Source organism: Stegodyphus dumicola, chromosome 8, assembly GCF_044657685.1.
Source record: "Stegodyphus dumicola isolate Sdum_Otavi_A_Nest chromosome 8, ASM4465768v1".
In the NCBI taxonomy this organism is placed as follows: Eukaryota; Metazoa; Arthropoda; class Arachnida; order Araneae; family Eresidae; genus Stegodyphus; species Stegodyphus dumicola.
The window spans coordinates 125,086,184-125,110,665 of record NC_140775.1 but is presented as its reverse complement, the minus strand read 5'-3'; the positions used below and the strand labels follow the sequence as shown (position 1 = coordinate 125,110,665).

The window sequence follows — 24,482 nt, the reverse complement described above, 5'->3', positions numbered from 1 at the left end:
TTATAATTCGATTCTTAATAACACTTGTTTTAGTATTATTATGGATCTAACCGTTGTAGACTAAAGGCATTATATTATAATCCTTGTGCTTTCTATAGATATATGCACAAGAGAATTTGAAAACTAGCAATCCGAATTTAAAAGATTTGTAAATGTCAGCCTGTAATGTCTGAATGTCATCTGAAAAGGTTTAGGGACAAACAGCATAGAGTCCTTCCTTCATGAAGAAATTCCAAAAAAAAAAAAAAAAAAAAAAAAAAAAACGCACTTTCTTAATTTGTTGTAAAATTTCATTAAAACAACTTTTTGGTGCATTTAAAGAAGGAAACAGAATTAGCGAACAATTATACCATGAAAATGAAATATGGCAAAAATATCTGATACTCACTAACGTTGTCCTCAGGTATTCTGCCACACAGTCTTTGCGAATCTAACTGCAAAAAATCATAAACGCAACCTGGACTCTCTTCCACGTCAAAATCAAGAAATCGAATATCTATTTTACATATGGAAGGTCTGTATCGCCGGATAACTAACTGACAATCCAGATCGTTGGGGTAATATCTTGGAAAGCCCGGACTCTCGATATAAAATTCTTTCTCGTAATAAATCTTATTGCAGCTGCTTGGCAAACGGTCTGCTACAATATCTAGAAATAAAGTAAGTCATTCATTCATTTTACATTTATGATCAAGTAATTACAAACAGTTACAAAATTGTGAGGGCGCAGCTGAAGTAAAATCAATTTTTCAAAACCGTTAAGCGTATGAAAAGTGCATAAAATTTTGATATACATGAAAGAAAATTTTCGACAAAAAAATTTGTCATATTGGTATATGATGAAACATATTATATTCATTAATCATTTGATAGACGTTACATTGCACCTATAGTTTCCTATAATTTTTGTTATCATAATATATTTCATCGATATAGTTCATCGATTTGGATCACTTAAATTATGGGAGAGTATGGAAAGGAAGGGAGAGATGCTTTAACAAAGATTTAAGAGGAAGTGGCTTATATTCAATTTACACATGCAGAAAACTATGAAAACTCCCTGAACATAGGCTCAACAATCCTACTATTTATTTGTTAGCGAGCATACATCATAGATTTTATTTTTATTGTAGACCTAGAAAAAAATCCCAAAACCAAAGAATTAAAAGAGGTAAACTATAAAAAGATATGTACCTAATATATTAATTTGCTTACAAATTACTTTTCAGCGTGTAAATTCTTAATTAATTTACCTTTTATATGCATATATATTTATTTTATAGTTTTAATTTTTAAAAAATGCATCGTAGTCGATGAGGAATCTTTATAGATAACTTCTCTATCACAGATAAAATCTTCTTCTCCATTTCAAATTTCAACTTTTAGTAAACTAATTACTATTCCTTTTACACCAGCGTAATCTGTATAATTAAATTTTAATCTTTTTCAAGTTTACATACTATAACGATAAAACTCGTATGCAAGTTTTTCCTTTTACTTAATCTCTGTTTTCTTCATCATTAGTTAAACGTGTTTTTCAAAAAGCTGTGATTGGGTCAAATTGTTTCTGCAGCAATAATTTTTTTAATTTATTAAGTGTAGAATATATTGAAATTTCCGAATTTAATACACAGTGAAAAGGAGAAATAGGTTTGCATTTTCTAGACTGAATCTAAATTATTAAAATTAATCACAAAAGAAGTATAGTTTTTCAAAGAATGAGAAAATATCAAGTGTAAATAGACCTCAATTATAGCTAATCTTATCTCAAAGAAATATGCAATATTATTATTTAATAATGTTATTTGGTTATTGATTTCTTGAATTTTAGATGAGAACTTATAATAGATATTAAATTTTACTTCTTTATATTAATACAGAACTAACTTTGACTCTTTTAATTGCCTAATAAGCGTAACTGTTTTTAATAAGCATACGAGAAACCTACCTGTTCCTCCAGGTGATCGAACAGGGCCTGCAGGTGGACAAACGAGTTGACGAAAAAGCAAATGGAAACCTCTATCCATGCGAACGGTATCTGTCTTATACACAATATGAATATTTCCCAAAGCATCGAAGGTAACATTTTCTAGAAGAAAAAGGGACAAATATTAAATTTAAAATTATAACACATGCATTGAACATGTTTATTTGGTATGTTATTGCCTCCAAATTAACATTTCATGATTTGGAAAGTCTATATTGCTTTCTAAACATGGCATTACTGAAGCCTGAACAAATATTTAAAAATAAACATATATATTTTATCAAATACAGATCTTGAGTATAAAAAGCCAAAACGTACAATATGATAAAATACACTTGTGCTCAAAAAATAAGCAGCAAACACTAAAACAAAAGGTACAAATGTAAAAACGGGAAGTGAAACATACAATTAACATATGAAGTTTAAGTTGCGTCGCCAAATGCAAATAAGCAACCAAAATTAGTATAAAACGCAGTCTCGAAACCCCACCACAACGCCTTAAAAAGGAACATTCCGGATCTATACATCATTTTGCAAACCGTGATAGTTTCGTGTAATCCAACATAGCCAAATCGGAAAGCGTAAGCCGTAGACACCATTTGCATTGGAGGGCTGACGAGATGTTGCAAACTGGTACAAGACCATCCTCTATTGCGAGAGAGCTAAATGTGTATCGCATCCTCATCAGCAGGCTGTGGAATCGTCACCAAAAAGATCAAAACTCCTTCAAAAGATGTTTGTCAAGACGTTGGTGAATTACCACAACGGCAGACGAACGCTTCCTGTTGCTATGGACAAAACGCCGTAGATCACTAACAGCCCGACAACTGGCATCGTATCTCTCGACTGCTGCAAAACGGCTCATACCCCGCCAAACGGCTCGCGTCGACTGCAATGAGATCCTAATGAGTCTACAGGATAACTTCTTATACTATTACTGCGTTAAGAAAAGAATTTTAACTGGAAAATCAAAAACTGTTTGCCGAAATTATTACATTTTGAGCTGGCATCATTTTCTTAGTTTTTCCTAGTTTCGTAAAATTTTATTTTCGTGCATTAAATTTTGGTTTCAATGTCAAAGATTATTACATTTTGAATAGCCGTTTGCCAAACATATTGAAATATTTTGTGGAGCGTATATTATTAAGGCCCATAAGTCGTATATAAGATAGCCTGAATTCAACAGTAGAGAGCTAGACAGGCAATTTAAAATGGAAGTCGCGGTTAAATTATTTTTACTATTGCTTTTGCTGCAACATGCTGCAATTTTTTCACTGAACATTTACTATTTCGAAATACATTTTCGCTTTCATAATGTGCATGCTGATTACATTTTATTTATTTATCCTTTAAGTAAGAAAACAATTTTAAAAATTCGTAACCAAAATGATTTTATTTAGTGTTTAGCAAATCAATGCTGATATTTGTAATAATAATATATATGATATATGTTTCGGATAAAAAGTAAGAAACAGTGAGACATTTTATGCACTTTCCACTATGTTCTTAAAAACTATAGTTGTTGTAAGAGAATTGTCGAACAATAAGTGAACAGTGAAAAAAACCTCAGGTAGTTTAGAAGCGCAAACTCTTATCAAATCTCATCCATCCTTACTTTATAAAGTAAATGACCTAAAAAATAATTGAGAATAGGTAAGCAGGTAGAGAAACAATGCATATAGCGGAAATACAATAGCATTCTGCAAAGTAATTAGAACTAGAAAAATGTATGCATTTATTTTGCTGACGAAATGTTAAAGACTATGTCAAAAGGATATTCTTTCTTCTTGTGTTTTATTCATTTACAGTTTTCAACAAATGTACAAAATATAAGGGTTGAGTTACGACTAGAGATTAAATATGACAAATCAATAAATAAGTGCTTTTAAACTATATAACAACATTCATATTCATAATTGTTTTTCTTATATGATAAACAAGGAAATCTCAATTACTTGTCACTCTGGGGATCATCGTCCTGAAGGATAAGCAAGCAGATTGATAACAGAAACTTCTCTTATAATAATCATCATCAAATGCATAGAATCGATTACGACGATACATTTTAAATATTATATTGTAAATTTAATGTTATATTATATAGTACTAATTAAAAATCAAGATTAGAAGTGAGAACTGGTCACTTTATTAACTCCTTAACCTACTTACCTTTTATGCGCTGTAAAACTATGATATGTAACTTTTGACCCCAAATCAATCACTAATGATATCTTATATCAGCTATATTATTTTTTCCTTCATTCAGCTATATTATTTTATATAAATATCAGCTATTATTATTTTTTCTTTCAATGTTTCTTTCAAAGTTTTAAATTTAATTTAAAGCAAAACGTGGTCTTGTATTTTTTATCTATCTAAATGTTTGGATCAAATATTCAGTTCACACTTTTATTTAATAAGATTTCCTTTTTTTATTTCAAATAGTGTGTAATTAAAATAACATCACATAATTAAAAACTAAAGAAATAATTTTCAGTTAAAATTTCGTGTTAATGGTGCATGAAGTTTCTGAAATTGTGCTGTAAATTCTGCCTAAAAATCACAGTATCCTATCATTGTATCCGTAATCACGGTATCCGTAATTTTTAATGGATTTTTTCCCGTGCATTTATAATTAACACTATAATAGTGTATACTTTGGAAACGTATTTTAGGCTTTTATTTTTAATATTAGAACAAAACAAGGAAATTCTATAATACAATGTAACTTATTTTTTTAATTTTATTAGTTACTTATTTATTTTTAATAGATTTATTCATTCCATTAGGTTATCTCAGGGATTGACAGATAACAGAAACTGACGGTTAAATGAGTGAAAAATCGAGTTTTCTCAGTATGCGCAAACTTATACCGGTTGTACTCTGGAAACAATATAAGTACTAACACTAGTTTAATGTGAATTTGTTGAGAAACATAAAGACTCTTTTCAAAAATAGAGCGAAAGTTTCTCCACCTATATTTATTATTATACTTATAAGTTTATTAATAATTTATTAGTTTTAAGATTTAATATTTATTAATTTTGAGTTGCTTATTTACATGCATACCATTAGAGATTTAAAATCAATAAACTATCCGAAGCTCAGAATTGTTGTTGTTACGTATGGTTTTATTGGAATAATTAATCCATACTTTTAAAACAGCTCAAGTGTCACACAAGAACAATGATATAAAATAAAAAAAAAACATTTAAAGTAAGAATCCGAACAGAATTACTCGTATTTGTATTTGAGTTGTTGCTGTCTGATGCTCCTACTCCTTTCCTTTCTCTAATCTAGCACTTACTGATATTTCTTTTGTAAGCTTCTATAGAATACACGACTTAATAAAAACTATACATGAAAGCAAAAACAAATCAGACTAAGAGTAATTTTACTAATTATAGATGATGAGAGTAGAAGGTTTATTTTAATATTAATGTACTGTATTAAAGCTCTTTTCCACTTCTGTTAACCTCAAGTTTTCCAGAACAGCCAAGGCGAATCTAATCTAAGTAGGAGAATTTGGCAGCTTAGACCATGAGCGCTGGTTCTACCTCTGAAGTACTGAGCTTACCGTTAATGAGTTTGACTTGTAGTTTCACTGGAAGGCACGTTGACGTAGCAATCGGTTCTTAATCCTCAATATTTGCTTTAAAAAACATTTGTCGCTACTGTCGCATTCTTACTCTGTAAGATGCGAATGTTCAGTTTTATTAAAAGCTTTCGTTTTGTAAATTCAAACCGAAAAATAAATAAATGCTTCAAATACGCTCTTTGTTATCACTTTATGTTAGTAGATTCTAAGATCGACAAGAATTCTCTTGGAAAGTTAATGAAGTTACTCAGCGTTTAAATTCTGTACAATAAGGATGCAGCCTTAAAACAGTTGCAAAGACCGTTAGAATTTTTTTAGCAAGAAACGCGAGAGAGCAACTGTTCCATCGGGATTATTCGAAACACAAATCTCCCAGATGCCGCCCTAATCATTTACATCACAAGTGCACACCCGAGTTTCCATTGTCCTTTATCTTATCCTGCACTTAAAAGACGACCAGGAAGGAGCAAAAGCCCCACTCAATCAAATCTAGGTGGTGATGAATTATCGTTCTCACATTTTTGTTCTGCCACTCCTACAGAGACTATAAGACACGTCGAATGAGGAACTTGAAACATCAGCTATGCGGCTCGCCCGGCCCGGATTCGACGAAGGATATTTGGGCAAAAATAAAAATATCTTTGCAATGGTGTTACTCAAACTGATATCGTCTTACGAATACTACAAAGTATGTTAATGCTTGAGTCTAATCAGTCCTCATGTGCATGAAAGAGTAGCAAGCTATATAAAATATCGTATTAAATCAATTGTTACTTACTCCTTTGGCCTCTCAGTGATGTGCCACAGAATCGATGGCCGTCCAACTGAACGTAGCTGCTGATACATCCAGGAGAATAGTCAACGTTGAAATCAACGAAATCCAATTCCACTTGGCAGTATCCAGAATGCCGCCTTCCTATAGTATATCGACACACTGGATCTCCAAGTGCATCATCTGGAGTACGATGTGTCACGAGCTCTCCAGATGTGTCTGTTATTAGGACATCACAAGCATGGATTGCAGGAATTGCTAAAAATGATAATTATTCGTTTTAAATGAAAGCAAGAAAAATCTAAATTTAATAGTAAGTATAATTTAGAGCCAACTACGAAATTAAAATAAATTATGTCTACGCATTAGTTATCTAATAAATATCAAATAATATCTAATAAATACCAAATAATATCTAATAAATATCAAATAATATATCAAATAAATATCTAATAAATATTGCTAATATTTTTAACCTCAAATAGTCATATAAAATCATCAAATAGTCATATAAACAAGGCATCTTCAAGGAAACAAATATTTTCCCTAACAGCATTTCAGACTGCCTTTTCCGTAACAGAAATCCAAATCTAGAGCTGAAATTTGTCCAGGTTAAAATCCTTACCCTGGACAAAGATCGTAACAGAAAGATTAGATTTGTAACAGAAATTTAAATCTAAAGCTGAACTTTGTCCAGGTTAATTTTTATGACATCTTTAGAAGGTTTGATGCATGGAAATTGTAACAGTCTTTCTCTTATATAATATAAAACAGATCCTCATGACAAAATCTTCACGTCACCAAGCCAGTCTTCTAAGAAAAATGAATAGTGCCGATATGTTTAGTTATAAAAAGCTATGGTGTAAAGACCTTTAGCTATTTTTATTTTGGAGCAAAGAGATGTGAAAAATGTGTAATACCTTAACCTTTACTCAACCTCCAGACTTTCCGATTGCTAGCCGAACTGGCTTTCCAATTATATTACGAAGGCACGTGAATACGGAGGGAGACAAACTTTACAACTGAGCTACCTAAATCACTTCTTTTCACTTTTAAGTATAGCTTTGAAACCTTAACCGGCGAAAAATCTTCCGTTTTATTAAAGCTGTACATTAAAATAGCATTCCTGTTTCCGTATTTCTTTATTTGCTTTTATACGCAATATTCTATTTCTCTAAACAGCTTAATTTTAATTTTTTACGTATTTAATTTTAACAATTCTCATAAACTCTTTCCTCTTTCTTCCATTATATATCTTTTAGATCACGCGTAGTTTTTTGTAATACGCGATGATCTATTTTGATAAAAAATCTTTTAATAATATTTAATTTACTTCTCACACGACTAAATAAGTATAGGCAAAGGATAAACTGCAATCTTGGAATGCTAATTGACATACACGCTTCTGTTCCAAGATTTCGTTCAAAATTTTTGTTGTGATGGTGAAATCTGCAATAATTGAATTTCGCTGTTAACGGGCAAACTCTCTTTAAGACAAATAAATGAAGTGATATCATTCGGCACAGAGTAGTTCATGTGGGAAGGAAAATTAACGTATTTTCTTATCATTCAACTATGACACCGTAGTTTGAGCAAAAGATGTTCCAGCAAATATTTTTGGCTTTCTTTGATCAGAAATGCATCCCTATCACGCTGTAACCACCCTGATTGCCAAAATTTACATTGTGTGACCTTACTTGTTACATTTTGTCAACAGCAATATGCGAACTCAAAAGCTTTCTGTCAACTCATGCAATCTGAAATGACGTGACAGTGGTTCTGTGGCAGTTATCAAAATAGGCATTCTCCTAACACTATTATTAATTTCACAGTGTTAGACACATATATGCGTGTATTCTGATGTATGATACTTCAAAATTGAGAACATTTTGAAAAAATGTTTCATCATAAAATAAATTGTGACCAAAAAATTGTAAATCTTCCTGTCGCTAATGCACTGCATGTTAATGGCTGAGAAGTCAATAAACTTTGCTTTTAAATCATCTTTAATATAAAATGCGATAACAGAACTTTTCAGCATAAATCCAGCAATATTCAGAGAGAAATTTCTTATTTCTCGAAGGTAACTAAATTTGAATCTGTAAACAGTAAAATTTTTAAACCATCTAATGACATTGATGAACTATTCCTGCGAATAAAATTTTGAAAATTTAATGTACGATTACTGCGAAGATGATTAATTATATTTTTACCACGTGTAAGAATTGCATTTTATAATGCAGAGGAAACGAATGATACAAAAGGATGTGCCGATGTGTTTTGTTATAATAAGTTGTAGAGTTGCGCGCCTCTAACCTGCACGCAACCAAGAGGTGACTGTTGAAACTGGAAAATAGACAGAGTCTTGCTAAGGGTTTAAGTCCCTTTTTATTCAACTTAAGAAATTACAATTGCGTGCTCTTGACGCTCACAAACTACGCCGACCCGGCGGTAAAATAAAAATAAGACTCTGAAAAAGAAATAATAACAAGACTCTAACTACGAGGCTCTCTAAAAGTAACTAACCTCACCGCGTTTTACAATACCGCTGCTAATTCAACAAACTTTGAATATCACGTTGAACGATTAACAATTCTCCCAGGCAAGCACACAGGCCGAAACGCGGGGTTCTTCAATTTCTGGCTAACTACCTCCGCGCTCGTGAAGTAAGAACAGCACACTTCGAACTCGTTTCCTTTCTATTTAACAGAATACTTCCGCTGATAATTTGAATCATTGCGCGTTCTACTAAAATTTACATACTCTGGCATTGGCAGTTCCAGGGGAAAGTAAGGCTTGACAGGAAAGATAGTTTAAACTTAAAATAAATGTTAGTTAAAATAAATATAAACCCTACAAAGTTACTGATAATTGCAACATGTCTACTAATTTACACGTATAATTAGTTTTAAATTACACTGCCACCTTGAACTTTTATTTTGACACAGGTGTCTGTCAACTTTAAGATATCTCTCATTGGTCTCAATCATTGAAAAATTCTGAGCTCTGATGATATACGGCGATTTATGTAGAAAGTCGTTCGATGTTTGGTAGAATAAGAGCTCTGAAATTCGAATTAACTACGATAAAGATATTAGAAAAATCTGGTTAATTTGATATTTCCTCTCCCCTCCCCGTGTGAACCCCCTCCCCCTGAACATTTGAATGTTCAGATACAGTAAAATGACTAACAGAATTTCGTTTTTGTATTTATCGCATTTTGTTCCTACAAAGGTTATATTGTGAACGAAAGTAAAATATTTTACTTTCTGTAAAACGAAATACAAAATTCTCTTTTTCGATAAAGTTAAATGTTGAAGCAATTTTTTGCCATTAGCAAAAATTTTCATAAAAACCAATAATTATGTTGTAATATTTTTCTTGAATAGAAAAGGAACTGACATAATGTCATAACTTTTTTAATCTATTTTTAGGAAGCGAAAAAGTAAGAAACGAGCATTTATTATAACTTGTTATACACCCGCATCTAAATTATTTATTAGCTGAAATAAAAGTTTTTCATTATTCAGATTTTCTCTTTAATATTATCATTTCTGAATATTCGGACTAACTAGCACCGCAGCCTTTCCAGATGTACAAACAACTTGGATCATTAATTTCTTTTTACCCTGTTATTTGCGTTCATTCCTATAATATAAATATAAGAGACAGAGTTTCATTTGTTTTTCCATCATAGTTTTTATTTCATAAAGAATAAGTGATTAAGAAAAATAAAACATTTCCATTAACATAAAATAAAATGTAAAATATAATTTATTTCGACAAAATTATTCCTTATGCATTCAAATACCTTTTCCATTTATATTTTGCATGAAATAAAAATATGAAACTAATTTCTGCATACATAGACTCTAGTTTAAATCCATAACCTTTTTCGCACTTTTATTCCACTAAAATTAAGTAGCATTTTTTTTTCTTTTCTTAGAAAACAAAAAGTGCAATATATTTCTGTTTAACAAAATTTTAACTAATCTGTTATTAAACTAAAATAATTAAATAGAAAGTTTTAAAGATGTAATATATGCTATTAAATTTATTCACTTAAAATTTGTTACAAATTTATCATATTTATAAATTTGCTGTAGTAAACTATTTTTACAGATTTATAAATAAATTAACAACATATATAGTTTTCTTTGATTTAGAAATGAATACAAGGAACCGAATAGCTGAATTAAAGATATCTGGGAACCAGACATTTGGAATTTTAAGTAGTTAAATCAGTGAAAAATATAAACAACTAAATATATTGATAATTTTTATTTTCCTTGCATTAGAAAGAACATTCAATGATCCGAATAACTGGAGATTTCAGCATATGAGGGTCTGATGATTAAAGTTCTACTGTATGGATTAGAAAACAGTTGGGCAAAAACTGTACAGAAGTACTAAAAATTTGCGAGTTTTTTTATCAAATACTCATACTAAACATATTAAGCTGGAATCTTTCACCATGATGTTCCTAGTACCTGCTGTCTTGCATGATTTGAGTCAACAGATAGTAAATTCCCGTTTAGACGAATTTAGTTTTATTGAAACTAATCACACATTTTCTTTGTCGCGATGGAAAAAATGAGCATTGAATCCATCAGTCCAAATTAGAATCTCCATCATTTTAAACCATATAATGCATTTATTGTTTTCAGCTTGCGACTTTTATAACCTAACAAATTGGAACCTTGATGATCAAGCAATCCAGTGAAGTAAATGTACAGTTACGTCTGGAATAATTAAACTTTTGTTTATTAAATAAGTACGCAAATCCCCACATGTTTAGCTTGGCAAGCGTTGAAAATGACGCGAAATACAAGAAATGGAACGATTATAAAAGGGGTGAAGAAAATAAACTCATGTTTTATAGAGCTTTTTTCTTTCGTATTTTAAGTGTTTTTTTTTTTAATGTTTTAATAAGTTTTCAAAATTTGGCTGGACTTGTGCAGCTTATTTTTGATCATTCTGATATTTCTGTCTGCATTTATGGAATGTCTGCAGTTTGTTAAGCAACTTTCTTTAATAAAAAATACTGCCCCATATCTCTATCACTTTAGTCCCAGAGAATTGTCTGGTCCGATACGGAAAGGCAGATAAATGCATATATACTATTAATTACTATCAGATAAAGCCAACAGTGAATAATCTCACCCATGAGCTCTGGCAACAGTTAATGATAAGAAAGCTGAATACTACATTCAGCACTTAGTAGAATATACAATCGCTTTAGTAATTCTCGTCTCGCATATTAATGTATATTTATGCGGAAAACAGGAAAGTTATGTTCCTCTTAGATTTATATATTTCTCCATCTTGTAACAAGCACTTCACTCCATCTTGTAACTCACATTTTAATACACCATCTTTAACTCTCGTGTTTTTTAATTTCCTCTTTTTATTATGTTATTCAGATTACGTATGTTTTGGGCTTAGTACCATGTATCTATGCATAATATAAAAGAAATTTCCTGATGTGTTCTAATCTTAACCGAAGTATATTATACCTTCAGCGTTTTATCGCAGTTAACATTTAGATACGCAATAATATACTTAGGTTTGAGCTTTTGACAGATAAGAAAACTTCACGTTCGGCTTTTATTCGTTTTGCTTAGCAATATTCTCCGAAATGTGCTTTTCTGCTTAAGTGGAGGCACTTAGTTTCCTCGTTGACTAAATTTAAATTACTGATATGCTCATATCTGGAACAGCTAAAACGGTGGAAAACATTAGTGATGAAACATATGCAGCATCGTCACTTTTATAAACAGCATGACATTAATTAAGGGAATGGAAAAGTAAATTCTTCTCTTCCCAATTTTAATGCTACTTGGTACCTTTTTCCGCAGCATTTGAGAAAAGATATCACTAGAGTTAGCCCCTAGGGTTTCTCAACCTTTACCCATTTCCATTGAATTATTTAAAATAATCACAGTTCACTCAAATAAAATTTCCTAGCAACGTCGAAAGATTATGCCAAATGACCACCAAACTTTCCTTTCTACTCGTAATGGTATCATACGCTTTTCTTTAACGTAGGTACTGAGAGTTGTTTATCGATGCTACCTCTTGTTTTATGATAACCGTTTACCAATGAAAATCAATTGTAACATATTTCATTTTTTCTTTCATTTTCTGCTTTTAAAGCAAGCATTCTATGAAGTATCTTTTCCAGAAGCATAGTTCTAGTTAAATTCCACATATTTTTAATCAAAATGGTTATGATTAATAGTTTTAAAACGAAATTTTTCTAGTTTCCCGTTAATAAATGTTTTGCTTAAACTTACTGGAAAATGTTTAGCAAGTTCACGTGGATACAAAGCAGTTTATTTCAGAACTATTTAGTTTCATTGTATAAAGGTTTCTTTCTCTTTGAACCAAAATAATAGCAAAGACGGTTTTATAAAGATGGATAGATATGGGGTAGAAAGTTACATGTACTTAATCCGATGTAATAGCACTTGCGTTATCCTCATTGTATTCTTTCTGGAGTAAAATCTCGAATTCTGTATTAGTAAGATATGTTCGCGACAGTTTCTTTTAATTGCCATTAAAAATTTTGCAAATACGATTTTGATTACAATCCCGGGCAGCCCAGACGGTATAGTAGTTAAAGGAGCCTACTACAGTACTGAAGATCTCGGGTTCGAGTCCTGGAGAAGGCATAGATGTTTGTAAATGTATAGTGTCTTTGCGGCATAGGGGCACTCCAAATACATGGCGAGACAAAAGCTCTCTAGTTTAGTTTGGTGGTAGGGGAGAGGCATGGGAGATGGTCGGACCCCCTGGTGCTTTGCCTCAAAATTAGGGTGGAATTAGAAGTCCAACCTCCTTGAGGTACTGGTAACTACTCTTCCATGAAATTCATGGACAAAACAACAAAAACAACATTAGAAACCCGATCTACCTTACGTCATCTTCACCTCCATAGAATAAAGAGATAATTATCTGAAACTACATATCCGAATTATAATGGCTTATACATACTATATGCGTTTTCATTCAAGCTTTCTTACAGAGATTCGGAAGAATGTTGTATTGCATTACTTTGCTGAAACTTCCCTTTTTTCATATTCAAGGAAGTGTTTTAATATAGTCCTTTAATAATATTTAAGTTAATAGTCCACTAATTTAAAATAATACCACTGCACCACTGGGATCTCAACACACTACACAATTTTTTATGTTTATTTTTCAAATGTTGAAAGCAAAACCAAAATGATATTGCAAAGTCTTTGGCTTTTGATTGAAACATCTTGTAAGTTATTCAGTTGTTTTGTTGTTGAGATGACAACAAAACTGGATGGTGTTATGTTACTCACAAACGTGGAATTATTTTCAAAGCAAGCTACAAAAGCCAACCGTGCCTTGTCACTGAACATAGTGCATTACTTTATTGGACAACTCGCATAAAATAGCAGGAAGTATAAATAAATACAAATTTTTGATCAATAATATTTTTTATTTTTTTAGCTTACCATTAAGGTCCTCTTCACAAATTGAAATCTGCTGAAACAGGATCTGAAAGCCGCTCTTCGTGACGTTATCATTTGTTCCAAAAACTAAAGCAATGTCATTGACTCCATCCTCGAAAGGATATTGTACTGAAAGAAAATACGAAGAATGCATTTAGGCAATACACTTTAAATTTCATTCATTTAAGATTATAATTACTTCCACCATCCTATCTAGCAAGTGAACAAAAAGAAAATTTTTTATTTATTTAAAAAATAGGAAAAACGTAGCATCGAAAGATTGCCTTTCCTATTTAAAAATAATTAAAAAGATAAAATAAAAGATAAATAAGAGCTTCGTTGCCTACAGAAAGCTTCCAAATTACTCTTTTCAAAAAACTAAAATTCTAATACTTAGAATTTATATTATCTTTACTATATAATATATCAGCACTTTTGTCACTGTAAAACAACATTTTAACCCGTTTCAGATCTTAATCAGATATACGCAGTTGTATTTGTTTGCTCCCAACTAAAAAAACCTAAATGCATCATACGATAATTAAGGAAATGTATTCAAACAAAGCGTGATTTTAAGCTAAATCCCTTCATAAGTATGCCATAAAAATAATACTGTCAAATTTACATATGAGTGGAGCTAATAATAATAATTTATATATATAAAGTAATTAAAATTAAGGACTTTAATGTAAAAAAAATCTAAATTAAAGCTTAAGCAGCTAAGATTAAAAGTGTAATTTAACCAATAAAATTTTTCATACTATAAAGGTTATACTATCTGGAAAAGAGGAAGTATTATTGTAACTGGAAATTATTAATTAATTAAATAAAAATGAGTTTTGCTTTCTTAAATAGTCAAGAAGGATGAAACGCGTTTTCAGAACTCCTTAATTGTTCTTGTTTGATGTTTGAAAAATTACTCCTGATAGGTCTGTTTGAAACATTAAACAATAAATAATTAATTAGTTATTAATGCTTCATAAAAAATATTTTAATTAAAAAATTTATGGAAAATTCATAACTATAAATGCTGTTTGTTTTGCTCAATAATTTTCAGTTGCAATGATACTTTCTCTTTCCCGGTTAGTTTAATCTTCATAGTGTGAACAATTATATTTGTTAAATTATATATATATATATACATATTCAAATACTTTATGAAAGAAATAAAATTAATTAATTATATAGAGAGTGAGTATGCGACTCTTATAATTTGAATTAACTACTCAGAGCTATAATAAAAAGCAGGAAGAAACAAAATCCGAAAGCGAAAAATTTCTTCATCTGTTATGATGATTTTATTGCTCTCTTTTTGATTTTTTGGAAAATGTTTTGCACTCTACATTTATCCTTTGACATTATAAACCTATATCTACCCTTAATGTAAACTACCTTAAGTTCAAGTCCAATACTGCCTAGGTTAGAAATAAGGCTTATTAAATATCAATTAATTAAAATGTATTAATTGCACTAGTTCATGTTTGCAGCTGAAGGTAACATACGGAGCAAGACTGAACTAATCAAAGAAATTGGCAAATCGGAGAAAATTCTTCAATGCAAAATTTCTTTAATCATTGGTATTACAATTTTGGTAGTATAGTTTTAAGAATATTATCTCTCTTCACCTAAAAATCAATCCTATTAAGTTTCTTGTTTAATATTAGAAAATATCTTCTGCAGGAATTTAAAATTTCATACTAATATAATAACAAAGAAACTAGAAGTCTCTTATACAGATAACGTTCATAATATTGAGTTTCCGTGTAATGAACGACAGGGAAGTAAACTACAAAATAAAACTCTGTTTCAAAGACACTTACCAACAGACTGCGCGGGAATATGTCCACATAGTCTTTCGTCTCCAATTGCCAAAAAGTCTCTTCCACATCCAGGACTTGTCTCGAGATCGAACTTCCTGAAAGTAATCTCTAATCCACAGATAGCTTCAGAATTCTTGCTAATGATATATCTGCACAGAACTCCATTTGGATATTCATCTGGAAATCCAGGATGTTCTAATAAAAAGTCTTTAGATGACCAGTTTTTGTCACAGTTGACTGGTTCTGGAATTAAAATTTGTTTATCAACAGAATGAAATTAAAACTTGTTAGAAATCAGTCCTAAGGTATTTTCGGTCAGCCTAAGCCAGTGACGAATTCTAAGTTTAAAAAATAGCTAAGTTCGAAACTTTATTGAAATATCTATTTTGGGTCAAGAAAATATAAATATTTAAATCACGTAAGTCTAAAATACTGCATTTTGACTATTCAATTATCCTTGATCTGTCAGAATTTCAAGAATTTGTTGCAAGAATAGGGTAGCTATGGAATTCAGTAACTCTGAACTCTGAATTAATAAGAATTATAATACCTAATTTTCATTCGGTACAAGAAGAGACTAGCTGAGATTCAGTCCAAGAAGCAAGAACTTTCCTCTCTTACCTTCTAAGGTAGTACAGTTGAAAGGTAAACAAGCGAAAATCGCTCTATTTCTGTTATATGTAGCTGAATAAAAATATTTTGGGGCTTATTTCTTCATTCAAAATCGGATTATTTTGAGTCTAATAGCACCCGATAAATGCATTTTCAGGGCGTTTTCATATCAGTTATATTTCACTATCCGCTTATGGGTTGCCAGTGGGGGCATCTGTAACTCTGTAATCGCAGTGGATGCCCTGCCAGGATATGGATTATCAATACTCGCGTGTTACTGCCTTTGAAGTGCCTCCTTTACCGATATGCTGAAACAGGAATAACTGCCCATCATCACATGCATCACCACATTTCACGCATTTCATTACCACTCTTCAAAATTTTGAAATAAAAGTTAGTCAACCTTTTATCGTGTTTTCACGGGTCGCATTTCACATTTTACTTCGTCACCTGCTCCAAGGGAACAAGCAAGTTGTTTCCATACGTTCTGACCAAATACTGATAGAGCAATCATTTTACTTCTGGTGCAATCTCTGCAGATCCTCAATCTTGCCTTTCCAAATTCTTGACCACCCTTAAATTTTTAAGCTCAATATCTCGCTTAAATTCTAAAACGTTTGTTAATGTTTCGCTAAATTCTCAAAATTTTCTATTTTTAAATCGCATTGCCAGGTGCGACTTCACCAGTTGCACAGTCCCTGGATCCGACCTTAGAAAAGGCATGGATATTTAAATACTGAACTCAAGAAAAAGAAATAGAAGATGTCTTAAAATTACTTTGGGCGCTGGCTGTCAGGAGTGATTTGATATCTGAAAGTAATTTTCATAAAAAAAAGTATCTTTAAGCACTGCGTACTGTTGTTTTCTATTTCCTTCTAAACAATAATATAAAGTTAAAAAATGTATTTTTCAATGCAATTTATTTACATAAAACAAAAACTCATACAATTTTATGGACGAAGAGCACAATTACAAACTGGGAATTCCCATCATGAAAGGATAACTTTCCTGTTAAAAGTTATAATTGTACTTATACCTCTAAGTAGGAATTACTGATTTCACTAAGATGAGAACGGCACCATTCAGATTTTATAATCACATTTTGAACATATGTTTAAAACAGTTTTCCTGAAAAAAGTGGAAAATTGGAGTTGTATTTTCCTTAAAACAAGGTGCTCGGTTTCAAATTTCTATCAAAAAGCAAGGATGAAATCGCAATAAAACTGAAAATAGTTAACATTTTTACTATAATAGCTTTATTTAAGCTATTATAGTAAATTATAGTAGATTATTCTCCTTACATTAGCAATATTATTGCTTACAAATAATTTCTCAGAAATAATAATAATAATGTTGTATCATAAATTATAATACGACGTTTAGCTTAAGAGAACTTCTCCTGACGCATGCGCCGTTCGCGTTTATCCGCGCGGTGATGAATGATGACGTAACTGTTTATTACGTATGTATGTATATGTATACCATTCTTACTTCTTCGCCCTTTTTCTCTGCTGTATGCAACTATGTTTAAGTTAATCTCTGTCATTAAAAATGTTCATTGATATTACAATCTATTTAGGCTTATTTATTTCTTCAATGGTTATGGGCCCAGGAACGTATCAACTGTGCTTAATTAACAAAATACCTATTTTAAAATGAACATTTTGAAGTTTTCGAGCATTGAACTCTTAAGCCTAATTCAGTGCAAGAACTGTTACGTCTAATCAACGGTAAGAACTGATCAGCGTTCAGTTAAGCCTATTATTATAGCGCTCAATCTTGTTTTTTTTTTTTTTTTTTTTTTTTTTTTTTTTTTTTTTTTTTTTTTGGCTGTGAGAGACTGTATTACATTATGTCACATTTGACTGCTATAGAAAAGCTCGGAAAAGATAATTTTGACAGTTGGAAATTACAAATAGAAGCAGTATTGATTAAAAACGACCATTGGGATTATGTAACCGGTAAAGTGCTAAAACCTGCTGAAGGAACCGAAGACGAAAAGAAATGGCTCCAAGCTGATCAAAAAGCTCGCGCAGATATAATTCTTGCTATTAATCCTAGTGAACTGTGTCATATAAAGCATTGTGTGACATCAAATGCTGTGTGGAATAAACTCAAAGCCGTATATGAATCGAAAGGACCTGCGAAGAAGGCTACATTATTAAAACAGCTTTTATTTAGAAAAATGGTGGAAAGCGAAACGATGTCTGAACATTTGAATAATTTCTTCGAAATAGTTGATAAGCTTAAACAAATGGAAATTGACATAGCTGATGATTTATTATCGATTCTTCTGCTCTACAGTATTCCAGAAAATTTTGAAAATTTTAGATGCGCCATCGAATCAAGAGATCAGTTACCTAGTCCCGAATCTTTGAAAATCAAAATGTTAGAAGAATGGGAAGCAAGAAAAGGGAAAACGTCTCAAGATTCACAGAATGCATACTATACTGATTATAAAAGAAGAAATCAAGAACAGAAGAAAAATGAAAAATGGAAGGTAAATTCAAACAAAAATTTTCCAGCTGAAAGAAATTTTCGAAACTTGAAGTGTAATTACTGTTCGAAAATTGGGCACAAGGCATCTGAATGCAGAAAGAAAATAGCTGATAGAAAATATGCACAATCAAATAGGGGAAATCAAGGTTCTATGATGGCTTCTAATTATGAAGAGCAGATTAGTTTAGCAGTAAACAATGCTTATCAGAAGACCTCCTCATGGTACTTAGATAGTGGCTGTACATCTCACATGTGCAATGACAGAAGGTTATTTTCAGAATTTCACCCTCGAACGAATTCAACCATAAAGTTAGCAGTTGACAAAACATCAAAAATTACAGGAATTGGAACTGTCCTTATCACAGTACCTAACGGAAATAAGACAATTAAACTTACGCTCAAAAATGTGTTATGTGTTCCGGAATTAAAATGTAATTTGCTGTCAACATCTAAAGCTACTGCAAATAATCGTTCAGTGATTTTTACAGAACGACATGCTAGAATAATAGAACCAAATGGATCTATACTAGTGCAGGCTATTCGTCATGGTGATCTTTATTATATACATCCAAGCGCTGAAATAGCTGCAATAGCACAGGTAAGTAATTTTGTAAAGTGGCATCTTAAATTAGGTCATTTAAATGAGTCTGATTTGAAAAGACTTAAGTCTGATAACATGGTTAGAAATTTAAATTTTAATAACACTGAATCTCTAAAAGACTGCAAAGTCTGTATCCGAGGTAAACAAACTGTGCAACCTTTTCAAAAAGAATCAAAATTTCAAAGTAATGAATTACTGAACTTGATTCACTCAGATTTGTGTGGACCTATGAGAGTCCCATCCCATGCTGGTTCGCGTTATTTTGTTACTTTCATAGACGACAAATCGCGTTATGTCGAAGTCAGTTTCCTTAAAACTAAAGATGAAGTGAAAAAGGCATTCATTAAATACAAAGCTGCGGTCGAAAATCGTCTAGGAAAGAAAATAAAAATCCTTCGGACTGATAACGGTCTCGAATATCGCGGAGAAGAATTTAATAAATATATTCAAGAATGCGGGATTAAACGAGAATTCTCTGCACCAATGACTCCTCAACAGAATTCGAGAGCTGAACGCATGAACCGCACTTTAACTGAAATGGCCAGATGTTTGTTACTACAAAGTAATCTTCCTCAATCCTTTTGGGCTGAAGCCTTGAACTGTGCTGTTTATATTCGTAATCGTTGCCCGAATCGAAGCCTGGGAGTAAACAAAACACCTTATGAATTATTTTTTGGCATCAAGCCAACTGTATCTCACTTCAAAGTATTCGGACAGAAATGTTTTGTACTTAATAAAAGGTCTAAAGGGAAATTCGATCCTCGATCAGAAGAACATATATTTGTAGGATACTCAAATGAATCGAAAGCATACAGGCTGTGGAATGAAAATTCCAGAAAAATCGTTATAAGCCGAGATGTTAGATTCATTGATGAATTTGAAAACTGTACTAATTATGATAAAGATTTAGAAGTTTTATTTCTCGAAAATATTCCTGATAAAAAGAAGGAAGAACCTCTGAATGTAAATCAATTATCGGCTGATGAAATAACGGAAGACCCCTCAAATATGGCAGAAGCATCTGCTGACTCATCTGATAATGAAGATTCTGATTCCGAAGCACTACCTGAAATGCAGATTAAAAGGGGGCCAGGTCGTCCAAAGAAAGTCAAGACTGGGAAGCCAGGAAGACCAAAAAAGGAGTACCACAATATAAACATAGAAAAGGAAGAAGCACAAATTGCTGAAGAAGATACAAATCCGACATTAGAAGAAGCATTAAATGGAAGTTATGCTGAGGAATGGCATAAGGCTATGCAAATTGAGTATGAAGCACTTGTTAAAAATGGTGCATGGAAATTAGTAAAGCGACCACACAACAAAAAGGTAATAGGATGTCGCTGGGTTCTTAGAACGAAATATAATGTAGATGGAACAGTTCAAAGGAGAAAAGCTCGATTGGTTGCTAGAGGATTTGCACAGGAACCTGGAATTGATTTTAATGAAACCTTTGCTCCAGTAGCCAGAGCAAGTTCTATAAGAACTGTGATTGCATACAGTGCTGAACAAGACCTTATGTTATATCAACTAGATTTTGTTATGGCTTATGTTAACGGAGATTTAAAAGAAGAAATTTTCATGGAACAAGCTAAAGGTTTTGAAGACCAAAATAATCCTGATTATGTGTATGCTTTGCAAAAGTCTCTTTATGGTTTGAAACAAAGTGGACGACAGTGGTATGAAAAATTAGACAAAAAACTCAAAAACTTTGGATTACAACCATTACAATCAGATAAGTGTGTATACAGGATGAAAACATCTCAAGGTGAGTTAATTCTAATTTTATATGTTGATGACTTAATAATAGCAACAAATAGCTGTGATTTATATGCTGAACTTAAAGGTTATCTTTCTAAAGAATTTCATGTTAAAGATTTAGGCAAACTTCATTATTGTCTTGGAATAGAATTTAATCAAGATGTAAATAATAATTCTATTAGTTTATCTCAGCAGAAATATGTTGATAATATTCTACGAAGGTTTAATATGCAAGATGCAAAACCAGTAGCAACTCCTTTAGATCCTAGTGTAAAATTAAGTAAAGAAATGTGTCCTTCTGAAACTGAAAAGGAAGAAATGAACAACGCACCTTATCGCCGTCTAATTGGTTCGCTTATGTATCTTTCTGTGTTTACTAGGCCGGATATTGCATATGCCGTCAGTCACCTGAGCCAATTTAAGAACAATCCTGGAAAATTACACTGGTTGGCTGCAAAGCGCGTTCTTCAATACTTAAAAGGAACTAAAAATTATTGTTTAAAATTTCGAAAGACTGGAAAAGCACTTATTGGATATACCGATGCCGACTGGGCGTCTGATGTTAATACTAGAAAATCGTATACAGGTTACCTATTCAAGCTAGCTGGAAATCCGATAACATGGGAATCACGAAAGCAACAAACTGTTGCATTATCAAGTACTGAAGCAGAGTACATCAGTCTTTCAGAAAGTGCCAAAGAAGCAGTTTATTTACGTCGTTTTGTTAAAGAATTAAATTTTACTGCTGATTATCCAACCATTATATATTGTGATAATCAAGGTGCACAGAAGCTTATGAAAAATGCTGTTTATCACTCACGCACTAAACACATAGATATTAGACATCATTTCATTCGCGAAATTTATGAAAGAAATGAAATAGACGTTAAATATGTGCCAACAGAGAAAATGCCTGCAGATGTACTGACAAAAACATTGACTGCTTCGAAACATTCTAAGTGCTGTAAATTAATTGGAATAACTGTAAATGATTAATGTTTATTTTTTTTTCAGCCGCCAAACGTCGAAAGGGGGATTGTTGTATCATAAATTATAATACGACGTTTAGCTTAAGAGAGCTTCTCCTGACGCATGCGCCGTTCGCGTTTATCCGCGCGGTGATGAATGATGACGTAACTGTTTATTACGTATGTATGTATATGTATACCATTCTTACTTCTTCGCCCTTTTTCTCTGCTGTATGCAACTATGTTTAAGTTAATCTCTGTCATTAAAAATGTTCATTGATATTACAATCTATTTAGGCTTATTTATTTCTTCAAATAATAACAATAATTGTGGTCTAATATCTAATAATCGTGGTTCTCCTAGATTTGAAAAATATCCTTTTGCTTGTAAATGAAATGAACAAGATTTTACATTATTTCTATGGTTAAGTACACTGGCATATTTTCTCAAAATTTGGTGAACTTCATGAATTCAAAACTAAAGGTATCTGGTGAATATAATTAAAGTTACCCTATTTAGACCTACATAGAGGACGTTCTAGTAGACCTATTTTCTTAAAACTGGGTGTGTATATATTATTTGGACCACGGGGAAAAGCAAACTGGAATAAAATATCATAATTAAAATTTCGAACACCAGGCAAGAAGGGGAGCATGAAAGAGCAAAAAACACAAATTAGAAGCATATAACTTTATTAAATCACACATTCTGCTCAATGTGCATTCCATTTCTGTCAATCACAGGTTCAGTGGGTGTCATATAGTGTTCAACACTAATGATTTTCCCGATCAATTGCAGTAGCTTGGAGTGTTATGCTTGCTTTCGAAGCTGTTAGAGTTTGGATAAATTTTAATCTCACTAACTGAAAATCATATAAATGTTGGTTACTCACATTACTGAAATGGATGAGCCTACCGATTCTTGCACAGCTGTTCCATGTTTGAATATATGCTGGTAAGCTTATGTCTGAGATCGCCACATACATCAAATCGCCACATACATCAAAGTAGCGATAAAGCCCCTTTATTATACATATGCGTAGAAGCAAACTGAATTATAATTTTGAAGCACCATTGTACAGTTCACTATATTTCGTTTTCATTGGTAATGAGGTCCAGAAATTAGCCCTACCTTCAGTTTGGAATTTACGTCCGCTGTCGTTATCGAGTTTAATTAACTGTTCTCTTTCCTTCACGAATAGTTTGTTATTTTCGGAATCGCAATAGAAAGTATCAAAACCCCATGAAAATTAAGTTATATTTACAACTGGGAAAATAAGTTTCAAACTGCGAACTCAGAGTTTCGAGATGCGAAAATATGTCATTCATATTTCCAATAACGATATAATTTTGAACTAAAAAACGATTTTAAGAATGAAAATATGTGAAAAGTTCTCTTTTTTACTCGTCTTTTCAAATCTCTTTAATTTCTTATGGACACTGAGATCAGTCAAAGAATTACCTTGTAAACTGAAATTTAGTTCATTTAGTTTGGAGAATACAAGGTGGTTATAATTTAAATTACCATATTTAGATTAAGCCCGTTTCGGTGAACCTATTTGTTTGAAACTCGGTATATATGAACTATGAGAAAAAGACAGTTACAATAAAAAATAATTATTCAAATTATGGCCGACAGATGTCATTTTTCATGCAATGTGGAAAGGACGTTATGCAGATTTGCAGATTTGGAGCGTTTTAAAAAAGGCAGTAGTCAGCGTCTTAAAATCATCCTTTCTCGTGCTTTTGGAGAAGAAATATCGAGTTTTACTGATACAGTTATATTAACAGAATGGCAGTAATTTTTCAACTGCACTGCGAGAATATCAACGATTGAAAGACTTACGAAATTACGGCCTATATCGAGGCAGGGTTTGAAAAAGATGATTATTAAATTTGAAAAGATTGGGGAATTACATGTATTGCAAAGAAACGGTTTTCAAACGAAACTGTGAAAGAAGTTGCTTTTGTGGGCGAAATAGCATTCCTTTCCCAATATTCTTCGAAAAGTGCTAAAGCGGTGGCACTTCATTCGTCTCTCCCCTTCATTCGTCAATGCGTGAAGAATAATGTCGAAGATTTTTTATGTACCTTCCAAGTGCTTAATACGAACACTTCTAAGGCCGTGGTAGATTTCGGTCTCAAATGATGACCCCGTTCATTTCGCATCGCACAGGCATCGAAACTCCAGGATGGATTTGTTGTACCACTCACGAATGATCTTCCTTGTAGGCGCATCTTATTTATATTTTTCACGAAATCTTCATTTTACGTAACAATTAGATAATGCTTAACGAATATTAAAGTGCAGTAAACCATGCGTTCCCCTGTAAATGCCATGCTTGCGTTATACTGCTACCTGAATGCATAACTGCCACTTAGA

General features: G+C 32.0%; 1 protein-coding gene across 2 annotated transcripts in view; it reads right to left on the bottom strand.

The window, feature by feature from the left end:
- The window catches only part of LOC118185169 (cubilin-like), a 120,185-nt gene that overhangs the window by 49,821 nt on the left and 45,882 nt on the right, over positions 1 to 24,482 (bottom strand). For both annotated transcript variants that reach the window (XM_035354979.2, XM_035354978.2), the window contains exons 3-7: positions 15,662 to 15,904; positions 13,845 to 13,970; positions 6,364 to 6,615; positions 1,949 to 2,089; positions 389 to 649 (exon numbers count right to left, since the gene is read on the bottom strand). In XM_035354979.2, coding sequence (XP_035210870.2) covers positions 389 to 649; positions 1,949 to 2,089; positions 6,364 to 6,615; positions 13,845 to 13,970; positions 15,662 to 15,904 — 1,023 coding nt within the window. The remainder of the gene's footprint in view (positions 1 to 388; positions 650 to 1,948; positions 2,090 to 6,363; positions 6,616 to 13,844; positions 13,971 to 15,661; positions 15,905 to 24,482) is intronic.